The sequence below is a fragment of the Crocuta crocuta genome, unplaced genomic scaffold, assembly GCF_008692635.1.
Source record: "Crocuta crocuta isolate KB4526 unplaced genomic scaffold, BGI_CrCroc_1.0 scaffold134, whole genome shotgun sequence".
Taxonomy (NCBI): domain Eukaryota; kingdom Metazoa; phylum Chordata; class Mammalia; order Carnivora; family Hyaenidae; genus Crocuta; species Crocuta crocuta.
The window spans coordinates 1,798,577-1,822,449 of record NW_027530183.1 but is presented as its reverse complement, the minus strand read 5'-3'; the positions used below and the strand labels follow the sequence as shown (position 1 = coordinate 1,822,449).

The 23,873-nt window shown below is 40.3% G+C and overlaps 1 protein-coding gene across 2 annotated transcripts in view; it reads left to right on the top strand.

Annotated features, from left to right (window-relative positions):
- HERC3 (HECT and RLD domain containing E3 ubiquitin protein ligase 3) overlaps positions 1–23,873 on the top strand; it is a 108,352-nt gene continuing 84,479 nt past the window's right edge. Inside the window, exons 1-3 of one of the 2 annotated variants that reach the window (XM_077765117.1) lie at positions 1–15; positions 1,466–1,526; positions 12,959–13,227. In XM_077765117.1, the coding sequence (XP_077621243.1) occupies positions 13,002–13,227 (226 nt within the window). In that variant the 5' untranslated portion in view covers positions 1–15; positions 1,466–1,526; positions 12,959–13,001. Of the gene's footprint in view, positions 16–1,465; positions 1,527–12,958; positions 13,228–23,873 lie in introns of those variants that run through there. The other variant, XM_077765116.1, reaches the window with a different exon arrangement.

The following is a 23,873-nucleotide window of genomic DNA, read 5'->3' as shown; positions in this document are numbered from 1 at the left end:
GTGCAGTGATTCTGGGTATGCACCGCGGGCCCCGGGGAATATGTATTTAAACTTGGCTTTTGGTCTGCTACTGATTCTGGCTGTTTTCTGGTTCCATTATACTTTAAGCTTTTAAACCAGCGCCGGTAGGAAGTACCTTGAATTCACAGCTAAGCAAGCCTTTCAGGATTTTGCTTGCATTCGTTACACACGGAATGCTTTAGGAAAGACGATTCGAGAGCTCTCTTCCATTTTTGTATGTCTTCTGGCTTTTTCCACAAATAGGAAGCTATTTCTAGAACCTTTCATTTGATGATTTGATAACATCAAGTGAGCTGATTTTTAACTCCAGACTGAGGAGAAGGAAAAGTAAAATGAGGATTGGCAGCCTTTTTAAATGCAGTGACTTTAGAGAGAGGTGTCTTGTTTCAGTCGGCAGATTTCTCTCTCTTTTTCTACTTTACGTTGGGGGGAGGTGGAATAGTATTATAAATCAGAAAAAGGGAGTAATATGTTTAACCTCCTTTTAAGGGAAAATAGATTAATTACACCTTACTGTCTGACCACACCGAGGCTAGGAACCTTCTAGAGAAAGTATGCAGGAATCGAGGGGAGGAGGGTTTCAAGCCTCTATGGCAAAACTCCTCCTTTGGCGTGTAAAAGAGAAACATTTGATTAGCATACAGTTTTACTTGTTCTGTAAGTAGTTGGTTTTTTATTTTTGAAAAAAGAAATAGATTCTAAAATGTTCCAAATGGTGTGGTGGAGTCTTGGGTTATAGCATTTCATTCTGAGTAACAAATGTAAATTTCTTAAGATTTGCATAATAATTAAACATTTTTTTAAAACAGGAGAGTTGCACTCCTACTGGAGATACAAGATAGTTTTGCTGCAGTTTCAGAAATAAAAGTAGTATTCTCCAAATTGATAGGATTTTCTACATAAGAAGATTGAAATAAAGTTCTGTTGATAATATATTAAAATTTTTGGAGGACTTTTTCTTTTGAGAGAACTTAAGGTGCCTCTCAGATCCTTTCATCTTGTTTTGCATGAAAGAGGATGTGGTGATGAGAAGAATGAAAGAGAAAGCCTTTAAAACAGTTGTGGCAAAATAAGCTATATTGTGTGTGGTACAAGGGAATAATGGAGGAAAATAGATGAAATTGAATTATTTTAAAAAATTTCTCTTTTTAACCTAAATGGGAGATTTAAAAATAGTTTTTTCCTCTATATCTATTACAGTGCCAGTAATTTTTTAAGGTGCTGTCTCTCAAGTTCACTTTTAGAGATGACATCTCTATAGTTGGTTAGAAGTTACCGTATTGGTATTTAACCAGACTCCAGTCTTGAGGTAGTGTTTGGGGAGTATTCAAGCTTGCATAATATATTCTTATTTTCAAAGTTTTCTTTTTATTTTCTTTTCAATAACACGGAAGCACTTTGTAGCACTGTGCCAGTGTTAATTATGATTTCTTTTAACTTGCAGGTCTGCAAGGTGAGGTAAAACCATCTGGATTCTAGTCCAAATGCCGAGGGTGTGACCTGTGGTGAGTTACTTAATTTCTCTGAACCCAGTTTCCTCAGCTTGTACATGGAGATAATATCTAACTCACAGAATTGACAAGGGGATTAAACAGGATAAACTATGTAAAGAACTCAGTGTAGTATAGCTGCGTAGAAAGGGACTTTAACAGATCCGTAATGACTTCCTTCTGCTGTGATGAGGTGAACAGAACAAGGTGAGCCCAGGAAGTAGGAGACCTAGTTTCTGGTCTCTGCTTCAACCATTTACTTCTCAGAGGACCAAAGTTACTTGGCCTCAGAAGGCCTCAGCTGCCATTAAAATGAGGTTAGGAATGTAAGTCTCTTGCCTGGAGGTTGGAGCAAATGGACTTTATGGTCTCTTTAATAAGATGATCCCTTTGATGATACAAATGTGGTCTCTTTAGATATTTACTACATTTAGAAGTAGTACTTGCTGGTATCAGAGGCATGGGTTTCTGTGTGTGAACTAGTAACTGGATCAATTTTATTGTAAGTCAGGGTGGATATGGGGGGGGAAGTTGGCTGCCTCTTGGGATTGTTTCACTTACCTCTCCCCCATCTCTGGCTCACATAGGTTCTGTTTGCCTATAAACCTCACCAGTGATTCAGTTAATATAAACTCACTAACTGTGGGCAGTTTTCTTTACGTGTTTATTTTAAAAATTGGTGAAGGGGTGGAACTTGGCTTCATTTTGTCTGAGAGATGGTATTGCTTTATGCTTAAGAGCATGGACCTTGGAGTCTAGATGAGATTTGAATCCAGACTTTGCCACTTACTAAGTTTCCATTTTACCTACTTATTTGCATGTTCTTGGGCAAGTGACTTAATCTTGCTAAGCCTCAGAGTTATTGTAAAGGGCAAATTTAATAATCTATGTAAAGCTTTTAGCCATACTCAGACACATAATAGGCATGCAGTAATAGTAACTATCTTTCTTTATTTAACAAATATTTATTGAGCCCCTGTTGTATGCTGGATACCTCTCTAAGAATAGGGAAATGAACAAAAGAAGCTCAGAATTACATCCCTGAATTCTAGCATGCTGGTGATATTGAGAGACACCCCCATTTAATGACAGCTTCCATTGTAGAAGGCGTTCTACTTTCCAGATCTGCCCATATGTGGTGAGGGGAGAGTGCATTTTAGAATGGAGGGAATATAGTATTATTTTTTGTAACTCTATAGGGAATGTTTATCTAGCATTACCTGGAAAACAAAACGTGAACAAACAAGTTGTGAGGGCTCTAATTTTCCCAGGTCTGGATTCAGTTCACTAGTTGCTTATGGTGCTTGGTGCTCCTGCACTATGCTAAGAATTGGAGACACAAAGATGGAGTGAAACCTGTCTCCTCCTTGGAGAAGCTCTCAGTCCGCCTGGGTCGAGAATTGGTGGATGCGAAGCAAGAAGCAGTGGCACCACCTCAATAGTACTTTCCAGCTTCTTTTATTGTGAAGCAATGATAAGCATAAAACAGTTTAACATATGCTAGAAAACAACAATAAAAGGACAGAACCAGAACATTAGCCATGCTATTGAAGCTCACATTATGCTCTTTACAGATTGCACCCTCTGACTCTCCCATCCTTGTAATCATTACCTTGTTTTTTGTATCCTTTTTTAATTTTTTGCTTTTTTACATAGACTTGACACCACTAATATGTTTATTTCCAAGTACTTGTTATATATACTTGTGTTTGGACTTTGTAAAAATTCATCATACTCTAAATTCTTCTGTAACATGGTTTTCCTCTCTCAACATTGTTTTCGAGATTTACCTTCACTAAGCTTTGTGGGGTGCACTTATTTTTCACTGCTGTGCCACAGTTTATCCATTTTCTTATTGATGGCCATTTGAGTTGTCTTTGTTTTATCTCTTTATTTTTGTCTTTTTTTAAAGTTCTTTTAAAATTTTTAAAATTTATTTACTTATTTTTATTTATTTCTGAGAGACAGAGAAAGAGAGAGAGAGAGAGAGAGCAGGGGAGGGTCAGAGAGAGAGGGAGATACAGAATCTGAAGCAGGCTCCAGGCTCTGAGCTAGCTGTCAGCATAGAGCCCAACGCGGGGCTTGAACCCACAAACCGTGAGATCATGACCTGAGCTGAAGTCAGATGCTTAACTGACTGGGCCACCCAGGTGCCCCTCTTTTATTTCTTTGAAACAATGCTGGAATGAACATCCTTGTGCATTATATCTTGAGGCACATGTTCATGGAGTTCTTGCTTCATTGTATAATAAGATAGCCACTAGCCATGTATGACTTACATTTAAATTAAACAAGCCACAAATTTCAGTTTCTTAGTTTCATTAGCTATATTTCAAGTGTTCAATAGCCATATGTGGCTAGTGGCTACCATATTGGACAGTGTATGTATGTAACATTTCCATTGTTGCAGAAAGTTCGGTTTCTAGGTTTCACTCTATCTTTGTGTCTCCAGTTCTCAGCATCGTGCGGGAACACTGTAGATGCTTGGTGTGTTGGACAGTGTTGGTCATATGTGTAGGAGCAAAATTGCTGTGCTGTGGGTTGTTCACCTTCACTAGATAATGGCAACTTGTTTTCTAACGTGGTTATGCCAATTTACACTGCCACTGGCTATGTGTAAGAGTCCTGGTTGCTCCATTTTTTTTCTTTTTTTTCTTTTTCAAATAGTTTATTGTCAAGTTGGTTTCCATATAACACCCAGTACTCATCCCCACAAGTGCCCTCCTCCATGCCCATCTCCCCTCTCCCTCCCCACACCCATCTGTCCTCAGTTTGTTCTCAGCATTCAAGAGTCTCTCATGGTTTGCCTCTCTCCCTCTCCCCAACTATTTCCCCCCTTCTTCTCCCCCACGGTCCTCCATTAAGTTCCTCCTAATCCTCCTATACTTGCAAACATACTGTATTTGTCCTTCTCTGCCTGACTGATTTCGCTCAGCATAACACCCTCAAGGTCCATCCATGCTGCTACACATGGCCAGATTTCATTGTTTCTCATTGCCATGGAGTATTCCATGGTATAGATAAACCACATCTTCTTGATCCATTCGTCCGTTGATGGACGGACTTAGGCTCTTTCCATGTTTTGGCTATTGTTGAGAATGCTGCTAGCTCCATATTTTTGACTTGACACGGTCAGACTTTTCAATTCTTGCCAGGCTGGTCAAGTGTCTTTTGAAGGCAGCCCACAGCTTAAACACACAGCAGGGAGATCATTGTTCTGGTTTCACAAAGCCCCAGCACCAGGTAGTGAAGAAGGCACCACCTGCAATGGGCTCATCAGGGAGGAGAAGAAATTTTCCTGTGTTGGCTAAAAGAGAGAACCAAAGCCCAGGTGAAGTGAAGGAGAGAAAACATCAAGGCGTGGATTCACATTATTGAAAACTTGTTTTTGTTTTCTGTGCCATTTCTGTCTGGTGGTAACATTTTTGACATTCACCAGAATGAATTTTCTTTGTTACTGGCATTAATTCTGCATTTGAATTTTGGCCCCACATTTATTTAAAACCTTGGATTTGGGGAGGGCCTGCAGAGTACTGAAGCCTTGGTCATTGCCTTTTTCTGCTGTTGAAAAAGACCCCCTTCTCTCTGTACACCATTCAGGTAGTGGCTTCTAAGCTTATTTCAAAGGAAGCTTATCCGTCTTATAAGTGAGATTAGAAGTCCTACCCAGTGTTATTTAGGTTTCAGTGACTTTCAGACAAGGAATAAGAATCGGTTGTTAGGCTGCGGTGTGCATAGCCTCATTAATAAGACACAGTTTAGGAATTGTAGCTTATCTTTTAGCATTCAACTTGCTAGGACTGATAAAAAGAGCTTTATCTACTCCCCTACCCAGAATTTAAAAAACTTTCTCCTAGCAACCTCGAATCCCCCTCATTGAAGTATGACAGATGGTGGTAGTGCTGCTTTGCTACAGTACAGATTTGGAGGAACATAGCTCATGCTCACCACAGGGAGGAAGAAAGGAGTCACACCCCCCAGCCTCTTTTGGGAACTGCCCTGTTGGTTGTGGTCTTGGGGAAAAGCACTAGGACTAGGGAGTAGAAGTGACACAGCAGTTGACGTGTATTGGTCACATAGTAATTTATGCAGCCATCATGCTAAGTCCCCATTTTAGAGATAGGAAACAGTGGCTAAATATCTACCCCAAAGTTTCAGAGCTAGCCTGTGGTTAACTTAGGCTTGAAATTTAGTCCTTTTGACCCTTAATTAAACCCTGATGAGATTATCCTGAATCTTTTACCAAAAGTAGATGAGAAGAGCTGGGAAAAGTAACAGGTGTGCCATTGAGGCAACAGAATGTCTTCCTTTTGCTTTGTGTTGGGAAAATGAGGAAAAGGAGGGGCTGGGACCCAAGTGGCTGGTGTTAGGTTCTGAGCCAGAGTGCAGTCCTGTGGTCTTCTGCAGCACCTTTCATAATTTTGTGTTCTGTAAGGAAGGAAAAGATTCTACTCCTCTAGGAGCAAGGGAGAGACAGTGAGTGAGGAAAAATGGGAGAGCAGAATGCCAAGTGATGAACATTGCTGAACCTAGATCTTAAATTCACAGATGCCAGTTGCTGCCAGATTTTTTTAAGTTTATTTATTTAGGGCCACCCAGGTAACTCGGTCGGCCAGCTATCCAACTTTTATTTTGGCTCAGGTCATGATCTCGCAGTTTGTGAGACTGAGCCCTGTCTGGAGCTCTGCACTGACAGCACAGAACCTACATAGGACACTCTCTGTCTCTGTGTCTCTGTCTCTCTCTCTCTGCCTCCTGCTCTCTCTTTCTCTCTCAGAATAAATGAGAGCAGGGGAGGGGTGGGCAGAGAGAGAGAGAGGAGAGAGGGAATCCCAAGCAGAACCCTCCCCCTCGACAGGGGGTCAGTCTTACAGACCATGAGATCATGACCTGAGTGAAAATCGAGTCAGATGCTTAAGTGACTTGAGCCTCCCAGATGCCCCATTTTTTTTTTTTTTTTTAAAGGAGATAGAGGTGTATCAAATATACCACAAGGGAGCAGCGGACAGACAGCAAAGGAGAGACTGCCTTCTAGATGCTACTAGATTTGGGGATTCTTCTAGAGTGTACTTTTAAGTGAAAGCTGTATTAATGGCTGCTTCCTCTCCTGCAAGCTAGATGATTTTAGGGCCTTCTGCTATAGTTTTGGCAGAGCGCCATGATGACCTAGATCACATTTCTAATTAGGGTTATTAATCCATTCATGGGAATACATTTTATTTGTGGCTGCTATTTCGTTACTTTTCTTAGTAAGTAGTTTTTATTTGACTACTTGAATATTCTATTACCACAACTCAGGTGGGAAGGATTTTTGAAGTTTTTTTGAACAGTAGTTCTATTTGTCTTTTATTATTATTATTTTTTTTAAAGAATGGTAGTTAAGTCAGGATGAGGCCATACATTCAGCTGCTTATTCAGGCTTGCAATTGGCCAAAGCACCCGGAGTTCAGCTGACTCTTAAGGACTGACTCATGCTAAACAAACTTACAAGAAGCTGATATGTTCAGGATGCCAAATTAATAATGAGAAGTAGAAATTCTAAGAAGGCTGGGACTTTTGGGTCAGCTGGTCACAGTGTTCTGTCCCTGTAGTAAAAGCTGCCTTGGAAACCAAGTTATTTAAGGTTGCTTGTTAATCATGGAATCTAAGCAAGGTAAGTGGCTGAGTGAATTTAATGACTAATGTAAGGGAGTCTGTCTGGTCTACCCACCTCCACTATTCAGCAGTGATTATTTAGCATTTCAAATAGGTTGACTGGTAGTGGTACTCCTTGGTGCTGGAGACATTGGGAAGTTCTGACCCTTTGGCTGTCCATTTTCTAAGTTCCTTATTATATGGCATAATGGTTATGAGCACAGATTCTGGGCTGACACCCTAATTCTGCAGTTACCTAATTGTAACTGGATTTAGTCAATGTCCCTTCACTCTGTCTCATTATCTTTTTCTTTTCCCTTATGCTTCTCTCTCCCTCTCTCTTTTTTTTTTTTTTTGGTTCTACTTTTTTCATCTGTAAATTAGACATGATAATAGCACCCACCTTATAGAAGTTTAAATGAGTTAATATCTGTGAAAAAGTGCCAGACATAGAGTAAGCTCAAACTAAGTCTTATCTGCTGTTACTATTAACAATGTAATTATTAATATTATCAGTCAGGAGCTTTTTTTTTAATTTCAAATGATAGAAATCCAATTTGAATAATATTAAAAATAAACAAAAAAGAGAGACTCCAGACTATGTAGAGTTGATGTTCATTATTCACGATAGTCTATAAAGTTGCTGCAGACACTGTTAGTTAGTGAATACTGAGCTACTGCTGCTATAGAAATACAGGGTTAGTTAGGTTCTTGCTTAGAGTCTCTGGTCAACCAATCAGTATATAATCTGTTGCTGTATGTGTTTATGTATATTTCTGTTTAGACACCTAGTTTAATATATATTTCTTATAAATGATTAAGTGTATGCAGTATTTCTTTATGATAAAACACTATTCAAGAGGATTTTTAACATTTTCCTGACCCTCGGAAACGTGACGGTATATTTCTTTGGTTTTCAGCCTCACAGCAGTACTGTCCACTACTCACTATAATCATCTCGTGTATCCACAGATTCAGCTATTTTGAACATCTTTTCTGTTGGCTTCTTTATGCCCTATAGATGTTACTTTAGCAGTTTCTAGAGTTGCTGCATGTATAGATCAGTGAATTTCTTCTTCTGTTTTTTAGATATATCCTATTATTGATTCATTTAACTTTCAGCTCACAGCCAATAGCACTATAACTCATGTGTGAGTGAAGCTAGTCTAACACATGTATTTTCTCTGTGAGCAGAGCCTTCTTGTTCTTAGGAACACTAGAGTCAGCACTTCAGTGCTATGAGCAGGGTCATAGCAAAATCACCAGCAAAAATGTAGAAATCTGGGGGCTTCTCAGTGGCTTAGTCAGTTAGGTGTCTGACTTCAGCTCAGGTCATGATCTCGCAGTTTGCGAGTTCAAGCCCCGTGTCAGGCTCTGTGCTGACAGCTCAGAGCCTGGAGCCTGCTTCAGATTCTGTCTCCCTCTCCCTCTGCCCCACTCATGCACATGCGCTCTCTCCCTCTTTCACTCTCTCTTTCCCTCTCTCTCAAAAATAAACATTTAAAACCTTTTAAATGTACAGAAATCTGTAGACTGCAGAAAGACCACTTTTGTACAGAATGAGAGCATCATTTTGTTTCACTTTGGCTTGGAATGTGCATATAGGGAGACTCAGATTTTCCCCCTCTTTGCACGTGTCTGGGAATGACTGTAGAAATGCTCCAAGTATTGCTTTCGGGTTACAAATAAATTTCAGTGAGTAAATTCACGAGTATGGAGTGCACAAACAACGAAGTACAACTATAGTTAAGGAGAGTGAAGGTAGTGGTGCTGGCACCAGGCAAGAGGAGAGCCAAGGCTAAGTACATTACTAGAACTCTTTCTGTCCTTTGTCTTTGAAACTTTATGGCTGGTAGAGTCATAATGTCTTTTTTTTAAAATTAACTTTATTTTGATTTTTAAAAATTTATGTTTTACTTAATTCTTTAAAGTTTATTTATTTATTTTGAGAGCGAGACAGAGGGAGTAGGAGAGGGACAGAGAGAGAGGTGGAGAGAGAATCCCAAGCAGGCTCTGTGTTGGCAGCGCAGAGCCCAACGTGGGGCTCTGTTCCATGTAGCCGTGAGATTGTGACCTGAGCTGAAACCAAGAGTTGGATGCTTAACCAACTGAGCCACTCAGGCACCCTGAGTCATAATGATTTATAGATATCCTCATGTGGCAGGGCACCTAGCTTCCAACAGCCTCAGTTATCCTTCGGAGGCAAAAGGCAGCCTTCCGTCAGAGCTCTGGTGAGCTTACTGGGGAAGGACTCTGGCTCCTGTAGGAGTGTGAACCTATCTCTGAACCAATTGCAGTGGCTTAGGAGGTGTTCTCTGATTGGTTTGCTGTGGGTCGTGTCCTGTGGCTTAAGGGTCGGATTCTCTGACTGACCTGGTGTGGTTCAGGTGTATAGCTTGTGGGGTATTCTTTGATCTTCTCGGCAGGGTCATGCTCACTGTTGTGCCAGGGAGGGGTGAGTTTGTTACTAGATAAAGAGGGGCTTTGGGACATCAGTAAAAAAGCAGTCGGTAACACCCTTGAGGAATTGTTTTTAAACTAACCTTTATTATTCAGAAAGATTGCACCACATAGAGTTGCAGCTTTCTTTTACATGAAGTGCATTTTAGCTATGCCCCCTCCCCCTACTTTACTGATGAGTAGTGTTCCTTGTGTGAATATACTGCAATCTGTTTATCCATCCTCCTGTTGATGGACATGTGGGTTGTTGCCATTTTTGTTTAGTATGAATAAAGCTGCTGTGAGGTTGTTTATAGATCTTTTTGCAGACATACAATCATAGTTTCTTGATGTCATATTTTTAGACACACTGTTTGTACTTGGCTGGTTAAGGGGATGGCTTAATGCTACAGCTGCCTAATCTCAGCCATTATCTCTTAATTCTGACTAGTTTCACTCTCAGAGGGCATCTTTATTTTCAACTTTGCTGGGCATCCTGTATTGTGTGCTGACTACTGTTAGTTATTCTGCAAGTAATTTTTGTGTTCTTGCTCCTGTAGGTGACCTATAAATCAGCTTGGGTGGCAACTGTAGCCCAAGGGATGAGACTGTGGACATCAGCATCAGGCCTGATTCATAGCCTGGTTCTGACTTCTTCTAGCTGTGTGACCTTGGGCATGCTTCTCAATCTCTCTGAAGCTTGCTTTATCTGAAAATGAAGCTAAAAATAGTACTAATGGCACAAGGTTGTTGTGAAGATGAAATGAGATAATAATATAAAATGCCTATTAGCCCAGCGATGGGTACATGCTGCTTCTGTAATCATTGGTAGGTGGCAGGATAAAACAAATTCATGAAACATTAAAAATGAAGAAGTTAGTTGGGAAAATTAAATTATGCAAAGGTTATATGATCTTTCTGGTCTTTTAAGATGTATATCTTACCCTTCCCTCCCACCCCAGTTTGCATTTTATCTCTCCTCCCTTTGTAATTAACTCAAAGAATAACATTTAAGCTTAATATCTTTTTAGTTCTAAAATCTGGACAAGAGATAAGAATCTTGGGAAGAAACAGAACTATTTGGTTAAGAAAGCAATTTCAGTTTTATATTTTATTTTGGGTTTTCCATACTTTTCCTGAAAGCCTTAAGAGTTCAAAGAGTAAGTTAGATAACATTAGCATAGGTAGCCAAATATTCTATTGTATGGAAACACCACATTTTATTTATCCATTCATCAATTGATGGGAGTTTGGGTTTATTCCTCTTTTTTGGTATTATGAATAGTGCTGCTATGAATATTCGTGTACAGATTTTTGTGTGAATGCATATTTGCGATTCTCTTGAATACCTAGGGGTGAAATTGCCAAATCATATGGTAGCTATATGTTTAGCCTTTTGATGAATTGCCAGAATGTTTTCCAAAGCATCTGCACCATTTTATGTTCCCACCAGCAGTGTAGGAGTCTTCAGTTTCTCTACATCCTCACTAACATTTGTTGTTATAGCCATCCTAGTGAGTATGAACTGGGAGAGAGGGATGGAATTCTGTTTTTGTTTGTATGAAAGGGAAACAAATTTCTAAAAGGTAGTGAAGCTTTGGGCTTAATCAGTAATCAGCCAAAAGTTGATTGAGAAGCTGCCAACTCAAGGAGATATGTTATACTGTGGTCCCTGTTTAAGGCAGTTAAAATCTGGCTGAGGAGTTAAGTTATAAGATACTGAGAAAGTCTTCAAGGCAGTATAGTACATGTGTCAGAGCGATGCGGGCTAACTGTGGCTGGAATGGTTTCCAGAGGCTTTCAGGTAGAAAGTGAACTTGACTATGAGCCAGAAGGATGTGTAAGAAGAAATGGCAGAGAATATAACATTTTCCCCCATTTTTCATATTTGTTTCAAGTGGTTAAAAATTACTATCCAAGCTAACAGTAGGCTCCCTAAAGGGATTAATTAGTTTAAAACAATTTTTTTTAAATGAAATAAGAGGGGCACCTTAGTAGCTCAGTTGGTTAAGTGTCAGGCTCTTGGTTTCAGCTCAGGTCATGATCTCGTGGTTCATTGAGTTCAAGCCCTGCATCGGGCTCTGCTCTGGCAGTGTGGATCCTGCTTGGAATTCTCTCTCTCTCTCTCTCTCTCTCTCTCTCTCTGTCTCTTGTTTCTCTCTGTCTCTTGTTTCTCTCTCTCTCTCTCTCAAAGTAAACTTTAAAAAATGAAATAAGCAGAAAACTCAAAAGGTGCAAGGAGAAAGGACATGATAAAGTGAGGGTACTTTCCAGATACTGCCATAATGGTTTGCAAAGATTGTTTTAGCCAGTCTTCTTCTCTTTAGCCAGGAGTTCCTTATCAGTGATCTAAAAATCATAGTGTCAGTGTTCACTATTCATTAATAGAAACAAAATTTGTTTAGGAATGTGTTTTAAACTCTTACTAAAACACAAAAATAGCATTATTACCATAAACATTTGCAACGATATTATATTATCATTTTGAGATGTAAGGTATCTGAAGAATTTTTTAAAATTATAATTTGTTATCAGATTGGCTAACATATAGTGTGTAAAGTGTGCTCTTGGTTTTTGAGGTAGATTCCTGTGGTTCATCACTTACATACAACACCCAGTGCTCATCCCAAGTGCCCTCCTCAGTGCCCATTACCCATTCTCGTCTCTCCGCCACACCCTTATCCACCCTCAGTTTGTTCTCTGTATTTAAGCCTCTTATGGTTTGCCTCCCTCCTTCTCTGTGACTATTTTTTCCCCTTCCCTTCCCTCCTGGTCTTCTGCTGAATATATTAAGGGGAGTGTTACTCTTTATTTATTTATGTTTGTTTATTTTTGAGAGAGAGAGAGAGAGACAGGGAGTGATGGAGGGGTAGAAAGAGAGGGAGACACAGAATCCAAAGCAGGCTCCAGGCTCTGAGCTGTCAGCACAGAGCTGGATGTGGGGTTTGAACCTATGAACTGTGGGAGGATAATGACCTGAGCTGAAGAGGGACACTTAACTGACTAAGCCACCTACGAGTCTCTATTTATTTTTATTTATTAGAGCTTATTTATGTATGTTGAGAGAGAGAATGCACCCTCCAGGGGAGTTTTATTTTTTTAATTAATTACATTTACTACTTAAAAGTGATTTCCATGGGGTACCTTAGTGGCTCAGTTGTTTAAGTGTCCAGCTCTTGATTTAGGCTCTGGTCATAATCTCTCAGTTCATGTGATGAAGCCCTTATTCAGGCTCTGCACTGATAGTGCGGAGCCTGCTTGGATTTCTTTCCCAAGAGTGTGCACATGCTCTTTTTCTCAAAATAAATAAATAAGCTTTAATAAATAAATAAAAGTGATTGTCTCTAACTTTCTCTTTTTAACCTTTTTTATAGAACCCTTTTTCTAGGCTACATGACTCCTTGAAGGATAAGAACAATGTTATGTTGGGGATATTGGTCTCTGGGCCAACCGGGGATCAGTACCAACCTGCAAGGGATTGTGGCTGAGCCACAGGTGTGTGGATTCATATCAGATAGAAGCGTCAAGGAAGTGGCCTGTGGAGGAAACCACTCCGTATTCCTGCTGGAGGATGGAGAAGTTTACACGTGTGGTCTGAACACCAAGGGGCAGCTGGGCCATGAGAGGGAAGGAAATCAGCCAGGTGAGTACACCTAGCCTACCTTGATGATTGGTGAGAAAAGGCTGAGGACGGTAAGACCTGGTGGAAGGTTTTCGAGTGATTATCTTTCAAAAGGCTCTGATCTGGTGCAAGGGTCATCTACTGTTTGGCACTGTTGTGTTCAGTTCAAGCCTTTGGATGGAAAACCAGACTTTTCTTTTTCATCTTATTACATGACCTATGTAATATCATGACTGGGGGAGAGAGGCTGACTAGTTCAGAGTTAGAGAAATAGATTTTCCCCAGTAATTGAATGCTAAGACATTATGATCGTTTTTGGATTTGTAATCCTCATACAGTCAGTATCAGAAGCATTTTTACCTAATTTTTCCTCCTCATTGCATGTTCATTTGTTTATTTTGGCAACATGCTTTTTCTTGACCATTTTGGGCTAAGCACTGTGCTAGGTGTGAGTAGGTAGATGAGTAGGAGGTAGGGATGATACAGCTTCAGGGATTCCCCTGTGGAATGATGTGTGAAGTAAGTTGAAGAATATGTGGGGGGAATTGGAGAGTAGGACTCATTTCTTCTGCCTTTGGGGGTCAAGGAGGAAACATGAATTGGACTTGAAGTGTGTGTGTGTGTGTGTGTGTGTGTGTGTGTATGAATGTGTAGGAACGTTAAGTTTATTGCACACACCTGAGTGTACCTATTTATTTATTTATTTAAAAGGCATGGGTATCAAGGTGCAGTCATTTAGGGAATGTTGAATAGTGTGTCAAGACTGGTGATGGAGGGTGAAAGGTTCTGTGCATATTTAAAGTCCCTTGGTTTTAATTGCTTTTCTTCCCACCTTTTCTGTGTAAGGTTGACCTTCAATATACATATAGTGTGAATCTTGGGTGTCAGAGTAGAAGTGATGATGTTTAAATGAGTCTCCCTTAGGTGAGAAATGATAAGGTAGCGTCTTCGGTTGTGACCGTGTTGTGTTTTTTACACTAACATGGACATGTGTCATTTTGTTTGTTAACTTAGTATCTTTTTTTATTCACTCTAAATCAAGTGAGGATACCTACGGAAACTTCATTAAAGAACAGCTTTGCTGTTTTTTCTGAATGATTCTTTCATGTTCATCTAGGAAGCTCAGTTTGGCATCAGGATGAGCTAAATTTTTTCCATGACACACTGTCTCCCTCCTTTCTCATATTTAATTTCTCTGATAGCAAGTGGCTGTGTTCCATAATTTACCTGTCTAAATGTCAGTATTAATTTATAAATTAATAATGTTGACCCTTGGATAAAGGGCCATAAGGCTGGTCTTAAGGAAGGAAAATTACGAAGTATATGAAGTATGATTTGTGGGCTCCTTCCCCGTCCTTTGCTCCAGGTTCCCTCATGGGAGCCCTCTCTCAAACATCCCGCCAGGCCTGCTCCCTGTAGCAAATTTTAATTGTTCTAGTCAGGGGTTTCCTAACATGAGGGCCCTGGACTCTTGGTATTTCACAGAAAGAGTTTGTAGCATAGGCCATGTGTATTATACCTTTATATGCACAATGCACCTGATACTACAGGTTTTCAAATGTAAGTAGATTTCTACTATTCATTAAAATAAAATTTCACTAATGGTGCTGCCAATTCATAATTGAGTTAGTAAATCCTATCCATTATGTGTTTTACCAGTTAATATATGAAAGTATAATATGTAGGAAGGTTTTTGATTTCTAAAAAAAATTTTTTTTGGAAGAGATTAAAAAAACCAAGGTCTTTTTTCCTTTATGTCTGTTAAAACTCGCTTGAGTCTTACATGAAACCCCTCCTCTTGCTCTGTTGCTCTCAGTGAGAGCCAGTATCTGACAGGTCAGTGCCTATAGATGGATTAATGGCAAGTCACCATCCAACAGCTTGGTCTTTCCCATGGGAATGTGTACATCAACCAGGACTTAGAGACCTGTAAGTCCCATTTCATACCAATGGTCCTTGAAGGATTTGTACTTACCCTGGCCAGCTTCTGAAGGGAGATCAGGAGATCTTTCCGGTGCTGCAGAGAGAACGCAAGGTGAACAGTGGAGTCAGACAAACCTAGTGTAGGCGTTACCCGTCTCTGACTGTATGTCTGAGCCTCAATTCCCTTTCCTGTGAAAGGAGACTTCCTGTCCTAGTGTAGCTCTCTTGATGCAGCAGATTCAAATTGTAGATGACTCTGCAAAGCTACCTATGGCCTGTGAATCTGCTGTGCTCCAGCCCTCCTGTCTGTCTGCTCTGTGACTCTGCCTTCTGTGGTAGCCTCCTTGGATGCCTTTATCTTAGAACCCGAGGTGAAAGGATTCAACCAAAGGTCACAAGTGAGAAAGGAAATAAAGGGTTACAGTCCAAGGATAGCAAAGACCTGTGGGAGGCACCACGGTGAACACATCTGAGGGCATTGTGGCATTGTTCCTGTGGAGCCTCCTGACACAGCTCCATGGAGTTAGTGGTGGGTGGTTCGTGGGCTTTGGGAGTGTGTGAACGGGCGCAGGCACTGCTTCTGCCTGCACACCGGGTCAGGCCAACGCCTTGGCCTGCAGCCGCTCGCTCCCTGTAGGCGAGGCTGAGTGATTGCAAGAGACTTGAGCCAGAGGTGGGTCAGGAAGGCTTTTGGATTCAACCACAGAAGGTTTTGAATTCAAACCACAAGCCGTCCCATGCTTGTAATCTAAATTTGTAATAAGCAAGGCTCTAGTGTAAATTACAATAGATTACAGAAATTTCTATTGTTGGCTAAGCTTATCTGTTAATTATAAACTCCATAGCAGCTGTGGAATAGTGCCTCTTTGAATGGAAAGATTATGTGGGTGGGCACCTCCCTCTCTTTAACTTTTTTCTTTGGTAGGTGGGTTCTAAATTGGGGACTATTTGGGTTTATTTTTAATGAGTGGGAAAAAGAGAATGAGCTTGTTTTCTCTACGTGTTTATTGAGAACTGTGACCTGGAAGCTGCTAGGCATGGGGCAGGTAGGGGTAGTTAGTGACAGATAGACCCTGTTTCAGGGCGCCTCTGCTGACTCTGGCCTGCAGGAGTGCTATCCCCAAATAACCCCTGAGGTGTTTGGGAAGGGAACTTGATAGCAGACCACTTCCTTAGGATGCTTCTGGGGGCAGTGGGTGGGTTTGTGATTTTAAATTGGTATCATTGCCCTGAGCAAAGGTGTGAAGGGTTAAAAAGAGTGAGGGGAAGGAAAGGTGGAAGAAGAGGGTGTAGAGGTTACACTGATGAAACTCTTCTGGTAGACCTTGTTTCCTTGAGTCTGTCTTGCCAATTGATCAGTATATACACATTGTCTAACTGGCATGGTGGCAAAGTATACAGATTCATTTTTATGGAGGACTCCTGTCCCTGTGACATAGCAGTGGTATAAAGCACACAACAGTGATTTTAAAGGTTTTTTTTCCTCCTTGAGAACATCTAATAGTTTCCTATTGCTTTTGCTGTTCCTGATGTTGTGGTGCTTTTCTTGTACTCTCATTTTTCTTAGTTCTGCCCTTATGTGACCAGCTTCGTGTGTGTCTGTGTGTGATGGGGAGAGGGCATATCAAGGACTCGTCAGATACTGAAACTCCTGATTATGAAGGCCTCGTATTTTCCCAGTGTTTTGGGCAGCTTGGGGTTCTAGCTTAGGAGTGTCCCTGTCTCATTCATTTGTGCTTTGGCCAAAGGCAAAGAGCCCTATGAAGCGTATTTTGTGGGCAGAATATCAAAGCATCATCTAAACTTAGTGTCCAGCTTTTTTTTTTTTTTTAAGTGTTGGATTGGGTTGCCTGGGTGGCTCAGTTGGCTCAGATCATAATCTCATGGTTTATGGATTCAAGCTCTGCATCAGGCTCTGTGCTGAAAGCTCGGAGCCTAGAGCCTGCTTCACATTCTGTGTCTCCCTCTCGTTCTGTGCCCCCCTGCTCACACTGTCTCTCTCTCAGAAACAAATAAACATTAAAAAAATTTTTTTTAAGTGTTGGTTTATAACTGTTGTAAATATTCCTCTCCCATATGACTTTTCTGTCCTTCATTTTCCCTATTACATGGTGATATCAATCTTACCTCTCCCCAAAAATCAGGGATAGTTTCAGTGATGAGGGCATTGTAGGATTATTACTAACTAATTTCCTCAATTGTTTGCCCATGATTTCATCTCATAATTTCCCTAGACATAGAGTTAAAGAGCTACATTATAGGAAGACTTGGGTGCCTCCCCTCCTTTTAAATTTTTTTCTTTTTTTCAAAAGAGCAAGCAAAACATGAGTTTTCCCCCTAAATTATGTTTTTTTAAATTATGTTTTTTTGTAAGTAAAGCAACCAAGCTATAATTGAACATTAAGCACATCTTGAAATATTTTATTAACTAAATTAGAAACTGGTTGCCCATAGGAAAAAAAATTAAAGAATGTTACCTTAGTTTACTGTGCTTCACATTGTTAGCACTGTATTCTTCAGGTAACCTACAAGTCTCCTTTCCCCATGTATACTCTGATTTTTCATATTGGGAGTTTAGCCCAAGCTAATCTTTATGTTATTAGGGATGTCTGAATTTATATAAACCTCTTCTAACCTTTCTTCCTATTTTGAGTAGGCAAGAACTGTGATAGGTACGATTATTTAATCTACCTTGATGATGTTAAAATTTTAATATTCTGCATTGACATCTTAGGAAACCTTTTCATAGCAAACCTCAAGGGTAACCATTTGTAAGCAGACTCAACATTTCTGTGCAACCCTGTTTGATTCATATCTATGATTGGTTCCTTTTGCTTCCTCCTCACTTAGTTTCTCTCTTTCTTGCAGGTAATTTAATCCGATTCACCTTCACATTTTGTATTCAACCTAAGTATTTCCATAACACACCCATCACCATATGTAACAGCTCTCCAGCTGTTTGATAAATGAGGTTTGTAAAGCAGGATATCTCAAAAGCTGTGATTCCCAGAGCTGTGGTTGCTGCTAACTCTGTTAGAAGTAACACTTTCAACGAGCTTATCAAGTTGCTCGAGGGCATCTGAAGGACACAGTAACTCTGTCATGTTAATCAGCTTGTGCTGAAAAGCAAACTAACTGTACTGAAAGGAAATAGAAGCTATCCTATAATGACTTCCTATTATTGAAGTGCATGTTTCTGTGGGCATAACTCTGATATAAAAGTCAGAAGGTGCCATGGGAAATGTTCTGATCTCAACATTGCACTGTTAGGAGCCCCATCCTTTCCTCATTAGGAGTGGCAGGTGGTCCAGGAGGCTGCACAACCCTTTTTGATGATGACGATGACAGCGGTAATAATCAAATCTTATGAGATGTGGTGACTTCTTTTTAGCTGAGTGGACAACTTTCTAGTTCAAGAGGTCTGGAGCTCAGGAGCCAATATCATTTAATAATTTTATTTCCTGATGTGGTTAATCAAAAGATACTTTTTTCTGTCTGTACTTAGCCTACTTTCTTTAAAGATACTTGAATGTTTTAGAAAATAGGTACTGGGGTGCCTGGGTGGCTCAGTCGGTTAAGCGTCTGGCTTCAGCTTAGGTCATGATCTCATGGTTTGTGGGTTCAAGCCCTGTGTCAGGCTCTGTGCTGACAGCCAGCTCAGAGCCTAGAGCCTGTTTCAGATTCTGTGTCTCCCTCTCTCTGACCCTCCCCTTCTCATGCTGTCTCTCTCTCTCTCTCTCACTGTCTCAAAAATAAAAATAAAACATTTAAAAAAAGAAAATATGTGCTTATTTATAAGCATATTCTCTAATGTGAGGTGTTTTTTGTGACTTTTAAAAATTTGCAGTGTTACTTTTAAGTAATTCATGCAGCGGTTTGTATCCTAATACAAGAGACTACGTTCATTTGTTAACTGTAGGAGTGGTTAACTATAGATACTATAATCTCTTTCTCTCTCTGTGCTTGACATTTTTAAGCTGATTAATTCTCATGATAGTTCTGTAAAGTAGGTCAGTATTACCATTCCAGGTATATGTAAAGGAGAACAGGAAAGGGAGTTGTTTCAGTTTTGCTTGCGTGCTGATAGTTTGGTTTTAGTAATCCTAGAATTTTGTCGATGGACATCTTTTTAACAGGCCGATTGGAAAGGCACAACAGAAGTGTATTTTGAAGCCGTTTTTCTTCTTAACATTTAATTTCCACTCATTCCTTACAAAAGAAATAAAAAGAATGTAAACTTGGTCACTGAAAAGCTTGTGTTCCGTAATTTACTGGTTAAATACCAGATGTTATCAAGGTGTTTTGATTAAAGGTATAGAGAAATAATTCCCTTTTCATCTTTAAAATATCAGATGACTGTCACCTTGTTTTTTTACACTCTTCTGGGTGCCAGGTAATCTGGGGGAAAAGACACATGATCATTCATATCTCAAGCTGATATATTTTGCCTTGCAGTTTGCCTCTGGTTCTTTGTTCCTGTATTTCCTCGAATTATTTACTTATTCAATCACTGACTGAGCAGATATTTACAGAGTGACTGGACTACTAGTTTCCTCATTTGTTGTAGTTATTGTCAGGACACAATGCTTTAGTGCACATCCTATCCTTTGGGAGTTTTTTAGCTAGGAAGGAATGTAAGATGTAGTTCTGTAAAGATTACATAATATAGTTCAGCATGTGTGGAGCAAGTGATCAGGGTTCTAAATGTGTCAAAATAAGAGTTGTAGTGAAGAGTCAGGTCTAAGTCTGACCTGACATGGCATGGCATTTTTTACAGCCACGCACATATCAAGTTCATGTTTATTTTAGGATTGTGAGCTTGTGAAAGGAGTGAAATTCAGTATTTCAGAGAAGGGGCAGGTTTGGTAATGGTGTCACTCTCTCCCACTCTTACCCACTTTAGTGGGTAAGCCCACTCTGTAGTTCTGAATTTTTGTGTTGCGGTAACAATTTTGTCATTTGGTGATTTAAAAAAAATTGTTTTTAATGTTTTATTTATTTCTGAGAGAGAGACGAGAGAGAGAGAGACAGCGTGAGCCGAGGAGGGTCAGAGAGAGAGAGAGGGAGACACAGAATCTGAAACAGGTTCCAGGCTCTGAGCTGTCAGCACAGAGCCTGACGTGGGGCTCGAACCTGCAAACCGTGAGATCATGACCTGAGCTGGAGCTGGATACTTAACCTACTGAGCTACCCAGGTGCCCCTCATTTGGTGATTTTGATCATTTCCTGTATACCTTGGTGACCTGTGATCTTGATAGATCTAGGATAGATAAAATTTTTTTTTTTTTTTAATTTTTTTCAAAATGTTTTATTTATTTTTAGGAGAGAGAGTCAGCGTGAGCAGGGGAGGGTCAGAGAGAGAGGGAGTCACAGACTCTGAAACAGGCTCCAGGCTCTGAGCTGGCAGTCAGCACAGAGCCCGACGCGGGGCTCGAACCCACGAACCGCGAGATCATGACCTAAGCGAAAGTCGGACGCTTAACCGACTAAGCCACCCAGGCGCCCCGATAAAATGTTTTTAATAACGTTTTCAGTCTGCATGGTATGTGTCTATCCAGCTGGTATTTTATAGGTCTTCAGGAGCCACCAGAATCTGAGTAATTGCCCTTTCATAGCATGTAATGTTGAAATCTTTGGTAAATCTCCAACAGATAGACTGTCTCATACCCTTGCAGACTTTGAATTCGTTTTTCACTCATTTTAAGACATGTATTTCCATTTCTCTTGTAATTATTAAATGATTCATAGCAGTTGAAATTGTTATTCTAAGTGATTTTCATTTGGAATGTTAGCTAATTGTGGAGGCAGTATAATGAATAAGAGCATGCATTCTGGAGCCAGACTTTCTGTGTTGTAATCCTGGCTCCGCCATTCATGGTTGTGTGATTCTTGGAAGGTTGCTTAACCTCTCTGTGTCTCAGTTTTCTTAGTTGTGAAACATGGATAATGATGTCTACAAATTAGGATTTTTGTGAGGATATAATAAGTTGTATCCTGGGTTTTTGGAATAGTGCCTGGCCCAAAGTAAGCACTCAGTTAGTGCTACCAGTAGTAATAGTAGTAGTAATGTAGTATGTGTTAATATTTTCCATTACAATTTTTTATTCTACTATTCTAGCATATTAAATTAATAAATTCATTATATATACATATTTGGATCATTTTTATAGGTTCCCTTAACACTATAGGATCTGATGAATTGTCTGTGCATACAAGAGAGGGAGATGATATAAGCTAGGGTCATTAAGAGAGGCTTCACACATTATGCTAATATTTATACTTTGAGTTTTAAAGGATTATCTGTTTTTTTATCTTCAATTTTTTGGGTCCCAAAAAATATTGGTCCTTATCGGTCCCAAGAAAAATATCTTGCATATATTGGGCACTCTGTAAAAACGGATTATCCACATATGGACATGCATGTATATACCTAATCTTTATGCCATGGTTAACACTGCCTCCAGCATTCTGGTATAAAATTGCAAAGAGATGTGAAGCAAATTAGGCCACTGTGGACATCATAGTACACCAAGGCCTTCTTTGTTGATGCTCCTAGAGGACTTGAAGTGGTTTGGCTACAGTTAGCGAGGTGATTTGATCTTGCCACAGGTTCAGGAAATAGAGTACAGTCAACTTATGCTGAGCCCAGTGTGTGATTATTTTAGTTTTCTTGTTAGCTTTGATGGGCATGCATCTTTGGGCAGGGATCTAAATGACCTGAAGGAAGGTAAGTGGTTTTCCTTTCTGCATTCTGCAATCACCTGAGAAGAAATCACTTTGGAGTCTTAACCTGTCTCACTGCTGGTTTTTTAAAATTTTTTTATTTTCTAAATGGGCCTGTATTAGGATGCTTTCAGCTGCAAGTAACAATACTAAAATTCATCAAGGATAATGAGTAAAACTTCATATCTCTTTATAGAGGTCTAGAATTGGTGAAATCAGTGGCATAAGGACACCATCAAGTATGCAGGTGCTTCCCCTATTTCTGTTCTGCCTTCTTCTGTTTGTTGTCTTTTTTCCTTGGGCGTGTCCCTTCCTGGTCACCAGGTGACTGCCACAGTTCCAGACATCACATTCTCACACAGCTATCTTCAAAGGCAGACAGGAAGGGGAGTTTTCTTTTGTGTCACTTTAAAAAAATTTTTTTTTAATGTTTTTATTTATTTTTGAGAGAGAGAGAGAGCATGAGCAGGGGAGGGTCAGAGAGAGAGAGGGAGACACAGAATCCGAGAGAGAGAGAGAGAGAGAGAGAGAGCGCAAGCGAGCATGAGCAGGGGAGGGTCAGAGAGAGAGGGAGACAACAGAATCCGAGAGAGAGAGAGAGCGAGAGAGAGCGAGCGAGCATGAGCAGGGGAGGGTCAGAGAGAGGGAGACACAGAATCCGAAGACAGGCTCCAGGCTCTGAGCTGTCGGCACAGACCCTGAAGAGGGGCTCGAACCCTTGAATCATGAGATCATGACCTGAGCCGAAGCCGGATGCTTAACCGACTGAACCACCCAGGCGCCCCTGTGTCACTTTTTAAAATGGGGGAAACCTTGCCTAGGATCCCCCTCATATATCCTCTTTCGCCTCGTTGGCCAGACCTGGGTTACGTGCCTGCCAGAGACCAGTCACTGGTGTGCCTGAGTAAGTGAAATAGGAAATATCTGTCTGGCACAGTCAGGGGTCATCTCCTAGGACTGCAGAGGGGCCCAGCAACTCTGAGGGTTCTGGTGCAAGGAATAAGTGGGTGATGGCTGATAGGTAAGCAACACACAGTGTCTTCTGCAAGGCTGGTTTCCAATTGTGTGCCTATGGGGGTCTTTGACACCTTAAAGTGGAGTCATGGAGTTTTATTTTTGTTCCATATTATAATCTGTAGTTCCCTTTATGAAATCAATAACAATACCTTAACATCGGCTTTTAGGACAAAACTGATCGCTAAATAGGATTTTAAGGATGGAGGATAAAAGGTGACTTGAATGATAACTATTTCTGTTTATGAGGCTTCATAGAACAAACAGTGGATTTAGTATCACACAGCAGAACTTCTCTAATGGGAGCTTCAGTAGACTCGGCAACTTCAGCTCAGTAAACTTTATAACTTTTACCCATTTTTAATAAGACTGCAAAAATCATGAGTGTCTTGAGAGCATTGCTTTTAGCAAGTAGTATCACCTGGGCCACGAATCAGGTGTTCGTTTATTAGCAGTCCTCCTGCATTTAACTGTTAAATTAGTATAAAGTCATGAAATGAAGCAGACACGAAAGTACACCCTTTCCAGTGCCTCCCAGCCTTTACCATCACACCTTTACCTCGCAGTAGGTAAATTTTAGGTAAGAATATCTATTTGTTAATACAATTGATACAAATATCTGCCAGTAATAGGAGGCTTTAAAACACTTATTTTTAATGTTTATGTATTTTTGAGAGAGAATGCAAGTGGGGCTGGGGCAGCGAGAGGGGAACAGAGGATCCAAAGTGGGCTCTTCACTGGCAGTAGCAAGCCTGATGTGTGGCTTGAACTTGCAAACCATGAAGATCGTGACCTGATCCGAAACCAATTGAGCTACCCAGGTGCCCTGTGGTTTTTTTTTTTTTTTTAAACATAATGTGTGGGTATGAGTTTAAGTATAAGGCAGTAGTGGATGGTTGGGAGTGGAATTTTGTAGTGTTACAGAGATTTATGCTTCTTGCCAGTTCTCTAGCTCACTGATGTGGTTGTAAGATTTCTTGGGCCTGATTTAGAGTCTGCGTTTATTC